This window comes from Marmota flaviventris, chromosome 3, assembly GCF_047511675.1.
Source record: "Marmota flaviventris isolate mMarFla1 chromosome 3, mMarFla1.hap1, whole genome shotgun sequence".
In the NCBI taxonomy this organism is placed as follows: domain Eukaryota; kingdom Metazoa; phylum Chordata; class Mammalia; order Rodentia; family Sciuridae; genus Marmota; species Marmota flaviventris.
The window spans coordinates 27,184,691-27,200,767 of NC_092500.1; the positions used below are offsets into that span (position 1 = coordinate 27,184,691).

The following is a 16,077-nucleotide window of genomic DNA, read 5'->3' on the forward strand; positions in this document are numbered from 1 at the left end:
ACTACAAAGAAACGTGTTTTATCTTGCGGGTTTAGGGTCTGCATACCAACTTTTAAGTTGTTCTCCATTTGTGTACAATGAATCAAAATGCATTCTACTGTCATATATACCTAATTAGAATAAATAAACTAATTTAAAAAAATCTGATTACAGATTACCCTTGTCAGCCTCACCAAAACAAAAAACAAAAACAGGTCACAAAAGAACCAATAGTCTGCTATTTGCATTCTTTTATCTTTTTTTATTTTATTTTATTTTATTACTAGAGATTGAACCCAGGGCCTTGTACATGCTAAGCACATGCTCTACCACTGAGTTATATCCCCAGCCCTGCATTCCTCACTTAGTAATGTCCCTGGAGGGTTAAGTGTTTATAAATCAAGTAATCAAGTGTCTAATTTAAGATACACATGCTCTCTTACTGCAAGTCATCCTGGAAGGATCAAACCTGATTTTCACTGTTGAAAGTTTATAGATGTCATTTATTTAAATAGCCTTGTTTGGGTTGGCATTTTCTTGTCTGTTTGTTTTTGTTTTTTTTTGTTTTTTTCTGAGAATAGTGGCCCTGGACATACCAAAGGCAGATGGATGAAGTCATTAGATCATTTAAATGACAATTGCTCCATTATTATTATTATTATTATTATTATTATTATTATTATTTTGTTTGGTGCTGGGGATTGAACTCAGGGGCACTTCACCACTGAGCCACCTTGCCCACGTTTTGTTTACAGACAAGGTTTCACTGAGTTGCTCAGTGTCTTGCTGTTGCTGAGGTCAGCTTTGAACTTGCAACCTTACTGCCTCAGCCTCCCAAACCACTGGGATTACAAGCATGCACCAACTTGCCTGGCTGTCTTATGTCTTTTAAAGTGATTAGGTTTTTCCAAGTGTCTTTAATTATCTTTCTAAGTCAGAACAAAAGAGAACAAGTCCCTTTACTTTGATTTCCAGTACTTTCAATTCAGCAAGTTTGTTGATATGAAGAGACAAATATATTCATTTACCTAACAATTCTCTCAACTTTTCAATTTAAAAATGCTCTACTCTGGGGCTGTGGGATGCAGCTCAGTGGTGGAGTACATGTTAGCACAGCATGGCCCTGAGTTTAATCTCCAGCACTAAAAGAGAGAGAGAGAGAAAAAAAAAAATTGCTCCACTATGTTGATTATATGCTATCTCAGTATATTGAGGATTTAAAAGATTTTTTGCTCATTTTTTTAATCACAAAACTAAATTATTAGCTTCAAACTTCTTCCTGCCATCTTATAAAATATAATAACAGCATAACTAGTACAGTTTCTTGAGAGAACAATATTTTAATCTAGATTTCAAATGATTTGAACTTTTTTTTTAAGGCAACACTATGCTCCACAACATGGTGAAAGAAGCATGGGGAAGAGGGAAAGGATATTGTGTTTTCCCAAAGTTGTTCTTTAATTTTATTCCCAAATTATTTATTTTAATTTTTAGTCAAATAAAAGTCCATTTTATATTTTAACCGAAATCTGACAATAAACCATGTTTTTGAATCCCATTTTTAGCAAAATAGTCTTCAATAAACATCATCCTAAAAAAGTTTTAAAAATGTGTATAGTATTATTTTTGTTATCTTCCAAATATCGATAGGAAATTTCTTTAGTATCAGAAGTGATGACATATATGAGGGATGATTGTCCTCAGTTATCAAGTATGTTTTTTTCCTCCAAACATTCTTCTTAGTACAAATAGATACAGATGGGGGAGGGGAACTGTTTCTACCAGAATAAATATTAACTAAAGTGCTTCATCATCTCTGTTCTTTCATCAAGCCATCATCTCCATGCTCTGTTGCTAAGACATTTTCGGATTAGTATTTTACAAAGGACAATTTATTTGACCTCAATCTATGATGTACTTAGTACTTTAAAACTTCAGATTCTTCTGAACCCATAGGTTTAAGCAATTTACTATTAGAATTAGATGGCCTCTGGAATCTTCTGCCACTGAGTTGCAAATCACAAAGGGAGATGAACCTATTGTAAGTCTAAATTCTATACAACTCATCATTCTAATTATGTCACCTAGGGAGGCCAGCGGATCAGCTGTCAAAAGACCTCAGGAAGTTCATTTAAATTGGTAAATTCACTGTGGAACAGGTTCTGAATCTTTGCTTTGCAGGCTCAAAACTTGAATTTTTCCAGCACATGAAAAGTAAATTATTTTCTTGAAAACTCATATTCTCCAAATTTAGAGACACTAAACTGTCATTTTGTTCACCAATGGCAATAAAATTTTCTTGTTAGTTGTACTTGCATCAACAGGACTCTTCACAAAACTACATGGGAATCAAAACCTGAATGATTTAGAAAAAAAACTTTTGGAAGAGTAATTAGAACAACAACAATAACAACAAAATAACAGTAAAAACAACAAACAAACAAAAAAACTTTTGAAAGTATGCACTCAGAGCAAGAGGAAAAGGTAGTTGAATAATGCACCTTAGGGACAAACTTGTCATGTGAGTCTGTGACTCAAGGTCTTCTCCCTATAATAAGCTTGAGTACAAAATATAGGCACACCTAGACCATGTAGCTTAGTTTGAGAGTGAAAAATTGGGGATAAATAGGAATTAGATAGATGAGTGTAGGGAATATTCCAGGAATATGGCAAGAGCATAAATAATGGCTCAGAATTAAGAGAGACTGTGATGGGCCTGGGAAATTGCAAAAGTTCAGCATGCCTGGAGTGTACAGTACCAAGAATATAATGTCAAGAGATGGGGCAGCCCTAGGTGGAGCAAGAGCATGTGAAGGCCTTGAATGCCACAATAGAGTTTGAGTAAATGCTCTTTCAAAATGGGAAACTGGTGAAGAATTTAAAGTAGGGGGCTAACAATGATCAGGTTCATGCTTTAGAAATATCACTGTGACCTTAGTGCAGAGAATGAATTGGAAGAATTCAAGATCGAAAACAAAAAGATAAATTAGTAACCCACATTAAAATGAAATGACACAAAAAAGTAGTGTAGTGAGGTAGAATTTACAGGACTAACTCATGAATCGGATATGGGTAGAAAAAAAAAAAAAAGACAGCAGGTAAGAATGATGTTGAGATTGCTAGTGTGGCTACGGTGGTGACAAGCCCTGATAGAGGAGACTGGGAGCTCATGGGATGTAAAGGAAGGGTATGCAGAAAGTGAGATGATGAGTTCAGTTTAGGGTTTAGACATTTTAAACTGTACTATAGGATTCTAAGTGAGTTTGTTAGACTGTTAAACATTCAGATTTCATATTCAGAAGAGATTTATACTGGATATTTAGGCATCATCAGCAAATATATAATAGGGTGATAGAAACCACAGGGTGATGGATAACCCATTGAGAATGTAGTGGGGGGTGGATAATTATGGCTCTGGAGTTGTAAGCCTGGATGTGGTCCACCTTACTTAGCCAAAATTATTACAATCAACAAATAAGTACCTGCCACCTTTTTGTGTGCATTCTGCAGTCTGTTCAAAGTTGAGTAGTCCTTACATGACTGGAAGCTCCAGGACAGCCAGCAGTATTCATTTTAGTCCTCATTTTATTATATCTCTATAAATATTGTTGCTGGTCTTATGCAAGCTAGACTCCCTGTGGTTGACTACAGCTGGGGAAATTACAGGGCCATATTGTGGATAGAAGCTGCTGCCATTGATTTGACATTGGGAACTTTGCCTATACAACATATAACAGGACAAAGAAACAGGAGAAGCAGACACACAAACTTTCTACTTGATTGGACAATATGGCCCCAGACAGCTTTTGTTATTTATATTGTTTAGAGCAAGACTGGAGCGAAATACATGGGAATCTGGGTAGAGTAATCATCTTATCTCTTTAATAATTATTTAGGAAGGGAAAGAAGAAATAAATATATTCTTAAAGATTGTGTATCTCAGGAAAGATAAACATCCCATGATCTCACTCATGTGGAATCTAAAAGAGTGCATCTGAGAGAAGTTGAGAGTAAAATAGTAGCTACTAGAAATTGGGGAGAGTAATAGGAAGGAGAGATGGGGAGAGGCTGGTCAAACAGGTACCATGTTATAGATAGATAGGAAGAATGAGTTCACTATATGGTGTAGTAAGGTAAATATAGTTAATAATAATGCATCTTATGTTTCATGATAGATTTTGGTAAAAGATTTTGAATATACTCACTACAAAGAAATAATAAAAATTTAAGGTGATATGCTGATCACATTGATTTTTTCATTACCCAACGTATACACCTCATGTGCCTCAAAAACATGAAGATATTATACAAATCAAAAAATTAACATTAATAAAAAAGAAAGTCAAAAGTGTGCATCTCAGGCTGGGGTTGAGGCTCAGTGGTAGAGTGCTTGCCTAGCATGCATGAGGCACTGGGTTCAATCCTCAGCACCACATATAAATAAATAAAGGTATTGTATCCACTTACATAAAAAAAAAGTGTGCATCTCTTTATGTTAATAATAAAGAACTGGGCTGGGGATGTGGCTCAAGCGGTAGCGCGCTCGCCTGGCATGCGTGCGGCCCAGGTTCGATCCTCAGCACCACATACAAACAAAGATGTTGTGTCTGCGGAAAACTAAAAAATAAATATTAAAATTCTCACTCTCCCTCTCATTCTGTCTTTTTTTTAAAAAAAAAAATAATAAAGAACTAATTAAATTTATTTATTGCATGTGATTTTTGAAACCAGAAAATTTCTTTAAACACATATTGTGCTAACAATCACATAATAAAATATTTCATTCATTTTTGATAAACAGCTTCATGCTAGCTTAGTTATGTCATGGCATTACTTCTACCACATTTTATTCATTTGAAACAAGTCACTAAGTCCAGCCTACTTTCAAGCAGAGACTTAGATCCTACCTTTTGGTGGGAGGAAAGTCACTGAAATGGCAGATGTGTTTTAAATCACTAGCCTGAGGGAAAAAAAGAGTCCATTTTGGAAGATTTATCTAATTATTTTTATTACTGTCTAAAATTTGTCTTTCTCCCTTCCTTCTCTTTCTCCTTTCTTTCCTCCCTCTGTCACTCCCTCCTTTCCTTCCTTCTATTCCTTTTCCTTCCCCTCTTTCACTGAGTGCCCAGCTAAGGAAGTTCTGTGACTATTAATGCAAAATGTGCCCAATAACCTCCATTATATGCCTGCATCTGAAGTGATGTTCAGCTGCTCTCGTGCTTAGAGTAGGTGGATTGTTGAGTTTAAACCAGGTTAGATGAAAACAATGGAGGAAGAGAGAGAGGTAATGTCAAACATATTTTTAAGAGGGAACTGTAAAGTTGGATTATGGACTCAAGCTGGATTTTGATGGAAATATGTAGGATAGAGTAATGACTGATAGTAAGAAAGAGGGGCCAGTAGATTGGAGTTCTTGGTGGGAGTCAAAGGAGTGATGGTTGTGGGAATGTTAATGTAAGAGAGATGAATAGATGGGAATTAGTGGTCATATAGAGCAACAGAGTTGTTATGTGTGGAATTAGTGAATGGTATTCTTACACAATTATGTTTTAATCATTACTTATTTTCTTCTATCACTAGAATATTACTCTAGTGATAGAGTTACCATAAACTTCAAGGGACTGTAAATATTTTGGAATAAACTGTCTGGCTAAACAGTAGATGAGAGTCTATTATATTAGTAAAAAAATTCTACATAAGAATTCCAAGAGAGCTGGGTATGGTGGCACACACGTGTAATCCCAGCAGCTTGCGGGGCTGAGAGAGGAGGATCAGCTAGTTCAAAGCCAGCCTCAGCAAAAAGTGAGGCACTAAGCAACACAGTGAGACCCTGTCACTAAATAAAGTACAAAATCGTGCTGGGGATGTAGCTCAGTCATTGAGTGCCCATGAGTTTTATCCCTGGTACCCAAGGGGGGGGGGGAGAATTCCAAGAAAGAAGGATATGGCATATGCCATTAATAAGCAAGTTTATTATTATTTCTTTTGGAGTACCAGGGATTGAATTTAGGGACACTTGGCCACTGAGCCACATCCCCAGCCCTTTCTGTACTTTTATTTTGAGACAGGGTCTCACTGAGTTGCTTAGTGCCTCACTTTTTGCTGAGGCTGGAGTCGAACTTGTGATCCTCTTGGCTCAGCTTCCCAAGCTGCTGGAATTACAGGTGTGCTCCACCATGCCTGGTCCATAATAAACAATTTAAAATTAAGTTTTGAAAACCAAACAAAAAAGTCACTTTTATAACCCTGATATGATTTGGATCTGGAAATGTCCCCCAAAGGCTCATGGGTTGAAGGCTTGTTTCCCAATGCAGCAATGTTCAGAGTTGAACCATTGGGAAGTGATTGGATCAGGGGGCTCTGATCTCATCAATGAATGGACCCTCATGAGGTGATAGAAACTGCAGGAAGTAGGACCTAGTTGAAGAGAGTAGGTCCTTGGGAGTGTGTCCCTTTTCTTATCCTGGGGCCCTTTCTCTCTCCCTGCTACCTGGCTGTAACTAGGTGAGCAACTTGTCCTTTGCTATGCCCTTCTACTATGATGGTCTGCCTCACCTCAGGTCCAGGGCAATGGAGCCAGTGGACCTTGGACTAAAACCATGAGTCAAAATATATTTTATCCTTTAAGTTGTCTTTCTCACCTACTTTGTTACAGCTGATCAACACACACCCTATGCTCTGAGACTGTTTCTCATATTGTCTGAAAATAAATCTTGTGTCTAGAAAGACAGAAAGGTGTGTGCTTTGTAAGTACATTATCAACAGTGATTAATAATGTGTCAGTTGTAGGCATGACTGTTCTGATGTATTATAAAGAGACATGAACACGGATACAGTAAAAAACAAAACAGGTTTAGAATAGAAATACATATTATATAATCTTTTATACTTTACAAAGTACTTTCACATTCATTAACTGGTTTGAAAACAATACCTAGTTTTCTGCATCTTTTCAAAGGATCTGAAAGTACTTTCCAATAATCTCTTCATTCATTGTCTGGTAGACTTCAAGGTTTATCTCCCCCTCCTCCCTATGTTAGTTCCATCATTCATTCTCCTTCCTTAATTATGCAATATTAAAAACATTTTTTTCCCTGATCAGGGTGAAAATTGGGCCCCTTGATTTGTGAATACTGACAGAACGCTACAAAGCAGTAGCTTTGATTTTCAAGTTTAAATAATGACATTGAGTCTAAACGTCAATTGCATGTCCAAGTCTTTTTCTAGCACCTGTTTAGCAGCGACTTCATTTTTTTTCTTAATCTGCAAAATACAGGCCGACTTACTTCATATATCTACCATCAGAATAGGATTTAAAATTCCTTACAAGAGGCTGAGAGAAGGTCCAAAAAGAACAAGACCAAATTTCTCTTGTCAATTCAAATTACAGCATCTTTTTATCCCTTTTCCTGATCCTTTGCTGACTTTTTAACTGCAATTAGAAGCAGGAAGGGAGCAGGGAAAGGAAACCAGGGGTTGGAAAAGCAGAGGAAAGCCTAAAAGATCCTTCTAAGTAGGAGCAGGAACCGGAAGGGGCTCACTGACAAATTTTGCAAAACTGCCCGAAGCTCAGTGGAAGATATCATATGTGTGTATACTCCTCCAGCCCGGGTCAGGGACATCCCAGGCGGACCTTTGGAAGGACGCGGTCGACGGGAGGGCGCGGACCTCTGACGGAGCAAGGCGTTCGCACAGCTGCCCTAGCGTCCTCTGACCCGCCGGAAGAAGCCGCGGCGCCAGCGTCCTGCTGCCTGTCCGTCACGCAGCCGCCCACGCTCCCGCCGCTTCCGATTGGCCACAGACTCAGGCCGGCCCCCTTCCAGCCCCGCCCTTAGCGGACGGACAGGCCGAGGGGCGGGGTGGCAGCGGCTCCGCCCCTCGGTAGCCGCGGGCGGGCCCGCCCAGCTGTCAGTTACGGGGGCGGCCCGGCAGGCGGGCGGGCGCTCGCCGGCTACCTCGCGTCGCTGGCTTGCTCGCGCTCGCTCCCTCTCGTCGCCTGTGGGGAAGTCGGGGCAGCCTGAGCGGCCGCAGCCACCATCTCGCCCCGATCTTCTCCCTTGTCCCCTCCCGATCCGAGTGCCCCCGAGTAGTGAGTAGCCCGCGTAGGGTTCGGAGAGTCACCGCGGCGGCGCCGGGTGGTGTTAAAACCATGTTAAGGAGGATTTTGCAGAGGGTAAGAGAGTGAAACCGTCTTTCCGGCAGCACGTGAGCGGGAGAGCCCAGGGCCGCGGGCGCCGCCGCCGCCGCCGAGCTGGGAGCCCAGGCGGTGGCGCGGGCGCCACCTCCTCAGCTCGGGCTCCTTCCTTCTCTAGGCCCCGCAGCCCGGCAAGCGCTTAGGCCTGCTCGTCCGGCCCGGGGGCGGGTCGCGGGGCGGGTGGGGCACGGCGGGCGGCCGGCCGGAGACCCCGCGGCCCGACGCCCGCTCGCGCGCTGGGCTGTCACTGCGAGTCCGAGGGTGTGGTGCCGGCGCGTCCCTCCCGGAATCCCAGGATGGGAATGAAAATGGAGAGTTTGTGCCTGAGCGACTGGCGGGCCAGCCGCCCGCCCGCCTGGAGAACGCCCCGTGGGAGATTGCGGGCGGCTTGCCTGGCCCTTCCCACCCTCCCCGCCCACTGTGCCCCTCAACTCGACGCGACACGCACCTGCCACATGCAGCTCGCCTTCTTTCTTTTCTGGACAGCATTGGAGGGTAACGTGAGACCTGGCCTAGCGTGGGCCTGATCGTGGGACTGACACTTACTGGCAAAGTCAGCTGAGAAGGAAGATATTACTCACTGTTGGAAACTTTTTTTAAAATTAAAAATGCGTTTTCCCCTCCAAGCTCCAGTACCTTATTTTAGCTATCCAAGAATAAAATCACTGTAAGCTTTATCAAATGGTATACACTTCAGTTTTTGCCAGTGCTTTCTTTATTTGAAGTCTGAAAAACCTTGATAATAAGAACGTTAGAAAGCTGTAAATGTTTTGTTTAGGAATCAGTCCCTAGAATAACATGATTAAAATCTCTTTTTAAATAATAGTTACTGTACTCAAGTTTTTTCATACCTTTTCCCTCTTTGATAGACTGATGGAGTGTAACAAAGTATAAATGATTGAAATCTAGGTGTCAACCCCCTTAGTTGGTTACCTAGGGGGAGTACAATAGCTAGAGAAATTAGTGAATTTGTAGTATTTACTCAAGGCATGTGTCAAAGAGAGTTGAGTCATTCATTATATAGAAAGGGAGTGTTGCTTCTGCACAGCTTTTCTGAAATGTTGAAGTCATGTGAGACTGGGTCATATATTCTGGGAGAAATAGTTAACTTTTATATCTCACTCGCTGTATTAACACTTTGATTTTCAGCAGTGGTTTTGTCTTGATAAATACTGATTTGGAGCAGCAAGGGCATGCCCTTTTCTCTCCCCATCATTTCCTTTGTTCAACAGTGAAGACATCTGGCCAGGCACCAGTGGTGCATGTCTGTAATCCCAGCAACTGGGGAGGCTGAGGCAGGAGAATCACAAGTTCGAGGCCAGTCTCAGTAATTTAGCAAGGCCCTATGCAAGTTATCGAGACCCTGTCTCAAAATAAAAAATTAAAAGGGCTGGGGATGTGGTTCAGTGGTAAAGCACGACTGGGCTCAGTCCCTAGAACCAATAAACAAACACACACACACACACACAAACCAGTAAAGACATCTATCTGTGCATGACTTACTTCAGTATGTAAGAGATTTTTCTTTTATCAGACCTGGAAGAACTGATTACCTCATGCCTCAGATTATGTTTCTGTCATATTTCTATGAGTGAAAATTACTTTGCCTGTGGTTTGCTTTAAGGTTTATAAATAAAACTGTTCTGATTTGGGAATACTTCTGGTAGTTAATAGATTAGTTTTCAAGAAATACGGGATGCTGGGGCTCGGATTGTGGCTCAGTGGTAGAGCCTTGCAAATGTGAAGCACTGGATTTGATTCTCAGCACCGTGTATAAATAAATGAATAAAATAAAGATCCGTCAATCACTAAAAAAATTTTAAAAAACCAAAAAACGGGATGCTTTCTAGGACTCTTAGCTTCATGTTGTTGAGCACTGAGGTTATATAAAGATGATTTTTAGTGTTGGTGTGTATATATCAACCCTTAAAGAAGTTTCAATAGAAATGGCAAAATAGGAATTTATTATAGTTTTGCTGAGATGTGATGTCACATCATTTTTTAATAAGTCAGTTGACTGCTGAGTTTCTTAACCTTGGCATTATTGACATTTGTGACAAGATAATTCTTTGTTGTAGAGGCCTGCCCTGTGCAGGACAGTTAGCAGCAGCCCTGGTTTCTGCTCACTAGATGCTCATTGCATTTCCTCAAATCCCTTCCTCCCCTGTGTCAACCAAATTTTTCTATAGACTTATACTAAGTATCCCGTGAGAACCACCCTGTTAAATGTATGTGTTCTTCAATAGGAAGGTTTGAAGTGTTTCTCACAGTTAACTTTCTTTTGTTCAGTGTACTTATATTGGGTTTCAGTAAATGACAGGTATTATGCTAGGAACTGGGAAACCATTTAATAAGATACAGCTTCTCCCTTTAGAACTTACAGCCTGATTGGTTGGGGAGGTAGACATTTGAAGTAATTGCAGTGCTACATGGATCTCTTTGTGGGAGGGTGTTGAGGCAATAAGGAAAAGCTTCAGGGAGTAGAGCATATCTACAGCTCAGGAGGGAAGGGCATGTTGGACAGAGGGAAGGGAAAATGTAAAGGCATGGAGTCAAAGGGAACCTTTGAGCAATTATGCTTTGGATTGGTGGGGGATGAGGCTACTGGTAACTAGGGACCAAATTATGAGAGGACCTACAGTCCCTTTGAAGGAATTTATCTTCTAGATGGGTCAGTGTTAATGCTCAGTATTTAATAGGAACATTTTGTTAAATTCTTAAAGCTTGTGATTTCTATTACAATTTAGAGTCTAAAATGCATATTAACTCTGCAGGTAATATTTACTAACAAGTGTAACTTGAATTTTTAAAATTATGTGACATGGCACCATTTTATTTTATCCTATCCTGATAATGTTATTTCTTGGCATAGGTATTAGGATGTATAATTGAAACTGTAGTTGATGATTTAGAAGTTTGAAATGGGCTCCATGTTTTGAAATAATATTGCATTTCTTTAACAGTCTATTTTAAGATGACCTTTTTATTTTAACTAATATATATATATATATATATATATATATATATATATATATATATATATATATATTCTGAATAATGTCCTTTAAATAACATTTGTGAAAAAAGAAAGAGACAAAGTATTTATAATTGATTATAACTCAGAGTATTTGAGTGTTACCAATAAGGTCCCCGGGGTACTTTACAAAAATTTGGTTTGTGCTTTTCTTCCTCCGTCTTCTCCTTCTCTTTCATTAGCTAAGTTAAAAAAAGATGTCACTCTGAGAGTTCAAAACATCTGGGAAAATAACGATCATGATAATGAGATAGCTTCAATGTGTATATATTCAATATTTTCTTAATAGCTCTATGAAGAATAACCTGAATTTAAAGTTCTTAATGGCCAAAAAGATGGTCAGCATTTGTACCATAGGCAGTTTATAAGCTTCACTGCCATTTCTTCAAGAATTTACTGTGATTTAATGGTAGTGCGTTAGATTTCCTTTTGTTGGGAAATGTAAAAAATTCTGCTAAAGAAAGAATGGATTTTTTTTTTTTTTTTTTGGTGGTGCTTGGGATTGAAGAACTAATTTAATTATTCCATAGTTGTAGAAGTGGAAGGACTTCTTTTATGGACATTAGGTTTGTCTTTCTGATTTTAAAAATGAGGAAATAGAAACTGAATGAAATTAGGTGATTTACCTAAGACAACGTAGTAGATGTCAAAGGCTGCTAGAGAATGGAGCCATATTTTCCAACTCCAAATTAATTTTCCTTTTCCTAGCATCTTCCTTTCCCTTGTCCACCACTGCTCCACTGATGTTGTTAGCACTGTGCTAGTTACTGTGAAGGATAGAGGATAAATATAAGACCTAACTTGTGCCTCAACTTATGTTGTGCTAAAGTAAATAATAGAGACAATGAAGGCTGTAGTAGTACCAAGAAGGAAAAGTCAGAATGAACTTGTGTGTGACCTTGGGGGATATTGGCTTGAGGTGGGGTTTTAAAGAATGTATGTGATTGAGAGGGGAAGATAAACATTGCATTGCAGCAAGGAATTATGGTGTAAAAAAGATTCAGAACTGGAAATGTGTTCATTCCTCCTGCTCTTCCTTCATTAGCATCATACCTGTTAGAAATATTTATAAACTGGTTATGTATTAGATACTGGGGCTATAGCAGCACACATTCTGTACCCTTAAGTAGCTTTAAATCAAGTGCTTTTTAGAGATAGAGGTGTATTTAAAGCAGAAAGAAATTGAGACACAAATTTGCAGATTGTGAAACCTAACATTGTGGAGTTGCTTGACTGCCTAGTTCAGCTGTACCCAATGCAAACATGAGTCATGTAAATTAATATTGCTAGTTGTCATGTTTTTTAAAAAAGGAAATGAAATAAAAATGTTGTTTCCTTTAACCAACTTTTTTTTTTTTTTTCTGGTACCCGGGATTGACCAGGGGCACTTGACCACCGAACCACATCCCCAGCCCTATTTTGTATTTTATTTAGAGATAGGGTCTCACTGAGTTGCTTAGTGTCTTCCTTTTGCTGAGGCTGGCTTTGAACTCAGAATCCTCCTGTCTCAGCCTCCCCAGCCGCTGGGATTACAGGCTTGCACCACCAGTCCCAGCCTATTGTTAACATTTTACCCTATTTACATTTTTATTTGTACACTCCCTTCTCTCACTCTCCCCGTGTATATGTGGTGTATTTTTTTGAGCCATTTGAGAATCAGTCATGGCCCTTCACTTTTGAGTACTTCAATGAAGAATAGAAATATTTTCTTATATAACTGCAGTCTGGCTGTTAATGTCATAAATTGATACAGTGATTCAAGTCACTATCCATAATTTCATATGGTGTGTGGTGTGTGTGTGTGTGTTATGGAGAAGTAAACCTAGAGGTGCTCTACCACTAACTACATTCCCTAGCCGCTTTTTTTTTTTTTTTTTTTTTTTTTTTTGAGACAGGGTCTCATTAAGTTGTTGAGACTGGTCTTGAATTTGTTATTCTCCCACTAAAGCCTCCTCATGAATTTCAGGGATTATAGGTGTGTGCCACTTTGTGTGCCTTCATAATTCCAATTTTGTAGCTTATTTGATAATGTCCTTTGTAGCATTTATCCCCTGTAATACAGGAACCAGTTAAGAGTTAGCTATTATATTTTGTTGATATTTAGTATATAGTATATTTAGTTGTTATGTTTCTTTGGCCCCTTTTATCTGGAACATTTCTGTGCTTTTGGAGAATACATTTTGTCTCAATCTTAGCCTGTTGTGTTGCTGTAACAGAATATTGCAGAGGGTAATTTATAAGGAAGTTTATTTCTTATAGTTTTGGAGGCTGAAAAGTCCAGGATTGAGGGCCCCACATTTGGTGAGGGTCTTCATGCTGTGTTATCCCATGGCAGAAAGTGGAAGGGCAAGAGAGTGTGAGAGTGAGAGTGAGAGAGGGACCAAACTTGCTTTTGTAACCACTCTCTTGATAAATAACCATCCTTGAAATCACAATATTAATCTATTCATGAGGGCAGACCCCTCATGACTTAGTTAGGCCCTACTTTCTAATATTGTTGCATTAGGGATAAAGTTTCTGACATAGTCATTTGGGGGACAGATTCAAACATAGCACCTTCCTGCTTTTTTTTTTTTTTTAACTTGCCAAGAATACTGCTAGGGATACTGTATTCTCAATTTATGGCATCCAGAGACCCATGATGTCTTTCTGTCCCTCACAGGTGATATTATTATTATTATTTTATTATTATTATTACTCTTTTCTGTGTTGGGGATTGAACTCAGGGCCAAATGGTGCTGTACCACTAACCTACATACCCAGCCCCAGGTAATGTTGATTTTGATTACCTGGTTAAGGGGTAGCTGAATTTCCTTACTATATAATTATTGTTTTTTTCTCCTTTTCCTTTGCAACTAATAGGTAGTTTGTGGTGAGATACTTTAAGACCATCTACTGCTTCTTATTAAAAAATTTCCCTAGATTTAATACCTATTGTTGATTCTTGTGTGATATAGTCTAGCCAATGGCTACAAAATGGTGATTTTTCTACTGTAGCACTTTTCCACTTTTACCAACTGGTTTTATATTTCTCCTCTCTTCTTTTCTCTCTCTCCTTTCCTCCCTTCCTCTCCCCTGTATTTTTTTTCCTTCTTTCTGATATGAACTCATGAATTTCCTTTTTTAAATGGGTTATAACTCATCACTGTGCTTAATTATTTTGGTACTCAGATTGTCCCAAATTTGAACAGTAGGAGACCCTAAAGGGTGGCATCTGTGCCTTCTGATACGTCCTCACAAGTTTTTCGAGCATGTCTTTACTTTCTGGCATAATAAGGATCCTAAGCTTATCCTGGACTTACCTGTTCCTAGTTCTTTAATTAGCTATTTTGGGGTGGCCAGCATCCCACCAGGGTAAGTTCCAGCTCAGGAGGTGTGAGCTGCCTGAGAAATGAAAAGTCTGAAATAGATAGTAAGAGATTGAGACAGAGCCAGAAATTAGATAAAGTGGAGTGCCTGATAGGTCTTCCAGTCCTGATAGGAGCTGGAACTGGACAACTGAAAAATGGCCCAGAGTCTTTAAGGGGGAGTACATCAAAGGCAGGGATAAGGTTTCAGTGGGAGGAGCCTTGGTTCCCTGTTTGCCTCTCCAGCAGGGGTCTTGCAGTAAACAGGTTCATTGGCATTTTGGCAAAGCCACACCCATCTGGGAGAGGCTGTAGGGCTTCAGCTTGATGCAGTGCTGAACTTGTGACAGAGCTAGGTAGGAAGTCACTTGAATTGGGTATTCTCAGATCAGCAGGGTTGCTGCTGGGAGTTCCCAATACCAGACTTTCCTGCCTTTTGGCTTCCACGTTATTTTATTTCATGTACAGTTCACGGATGGCTCATGGATAGCTTCTGGCAATTAGCTATATCTCTGAGGAGACTTGGTTACTTTTACTGGGGAATGGTATCATAGTCTAAGAGCTGGGGTGTTTTTGCTTCTTGTTTGTTCTAGCAGATAGTTCCAGCTGAATTTTAAACTTTTCTTTTTTGGGAAAAGGGAAAAAGAAGTTTTGCTTTGCTTAAACTTTATTCTATAAGCAGAGGAAATCAATAAGTTTCTATTACACTGTGAATATACTTGGCTCATAGTATGAATTTGATGATATTTGTTGAATGAGTATTGAAAGGATTTTTTCCCCTTAGGAATATTGACATTTATTATGGGCCTACAATAATGTGCTGTAGATGCAATAATGAGTAAAACATACATGAACCCTTGTGAAATTTAGTGTCCAGGGGAGGAGAGAGGAATTATTCAAAGAATCGTTAACTATACCAGTACATAGTTGGCTGAATACTAGGAAGGAAGAGCAAGGGAACCTTCAAAGTACACATTGATAGGATCTTGGTTTAAACAAGACGCCAAGAAAGGCTCCCTAGATTAGCTGCACATTCAAGTTTGATGAAATTATTACTAACTTGTTGAAGTGAATTTTAAAAAGTAGCAGCTAAGTGGAATTATTTTTTGTGTAGTTTTTGTTTTTGTTTATTAAGATTAAAGAAGATATTAAGATATAAGAAACAGGGCCCCATTATGTTCTGTCCTCTAATTCCAGTGCCTTTGCTTGAGCTAAATAGACAATATAACTCAGTGGTTAAGAATATGAACTCAGGACTTTGGAGCGGTCCTGGGCCACATAGTGGGGCAATATAGCAAGACTATGGCAGTGAGGGTGGGGAGAATATGAACTCTGAAGATGAGCCCCTGGTTGGCATCTTCACTCTTTACTAGCTATGTGATTTGGGCAAGTGACTTGACTTTTTCGTATCTCAAAAAATAGTTATGGGTGGTTGTGAAGACAAAATGAATTAATACATGTAAAACACAAGAGTATCTGATGCAGAGTAAGTTCTCTATAAGTATCAGCTGTTCTTTGTGTTG

The 16,077-nt window shown here is 39.3% G+C and overlaps 1 protein-coding gene across 1 annotated transcript in view; it reads left to right on the forward strand.

The window, feature by feature from the left end:
* Positions 1–7,879: 7,879 nt before the first annotated feature.
* The window catches only part of Eea1 (early endosome antigen 1), a 139,296-nt gene continuing 131,098 nt past the window's right edge, over positions 7,880–16,077 (forward strand). Inside the window, exon 1 of the mRNA XM_027954454.2 lies at positions 7,880–8,152. Coding sequence (XP_027810255.2) covers positions 8,129–8,152 — 24 coding nt within the window. The 5' untranslated portion in view covers positions 7,880–8,128. The remainder of the gene's footprint in view (positions 8,153–16,077) is intronic.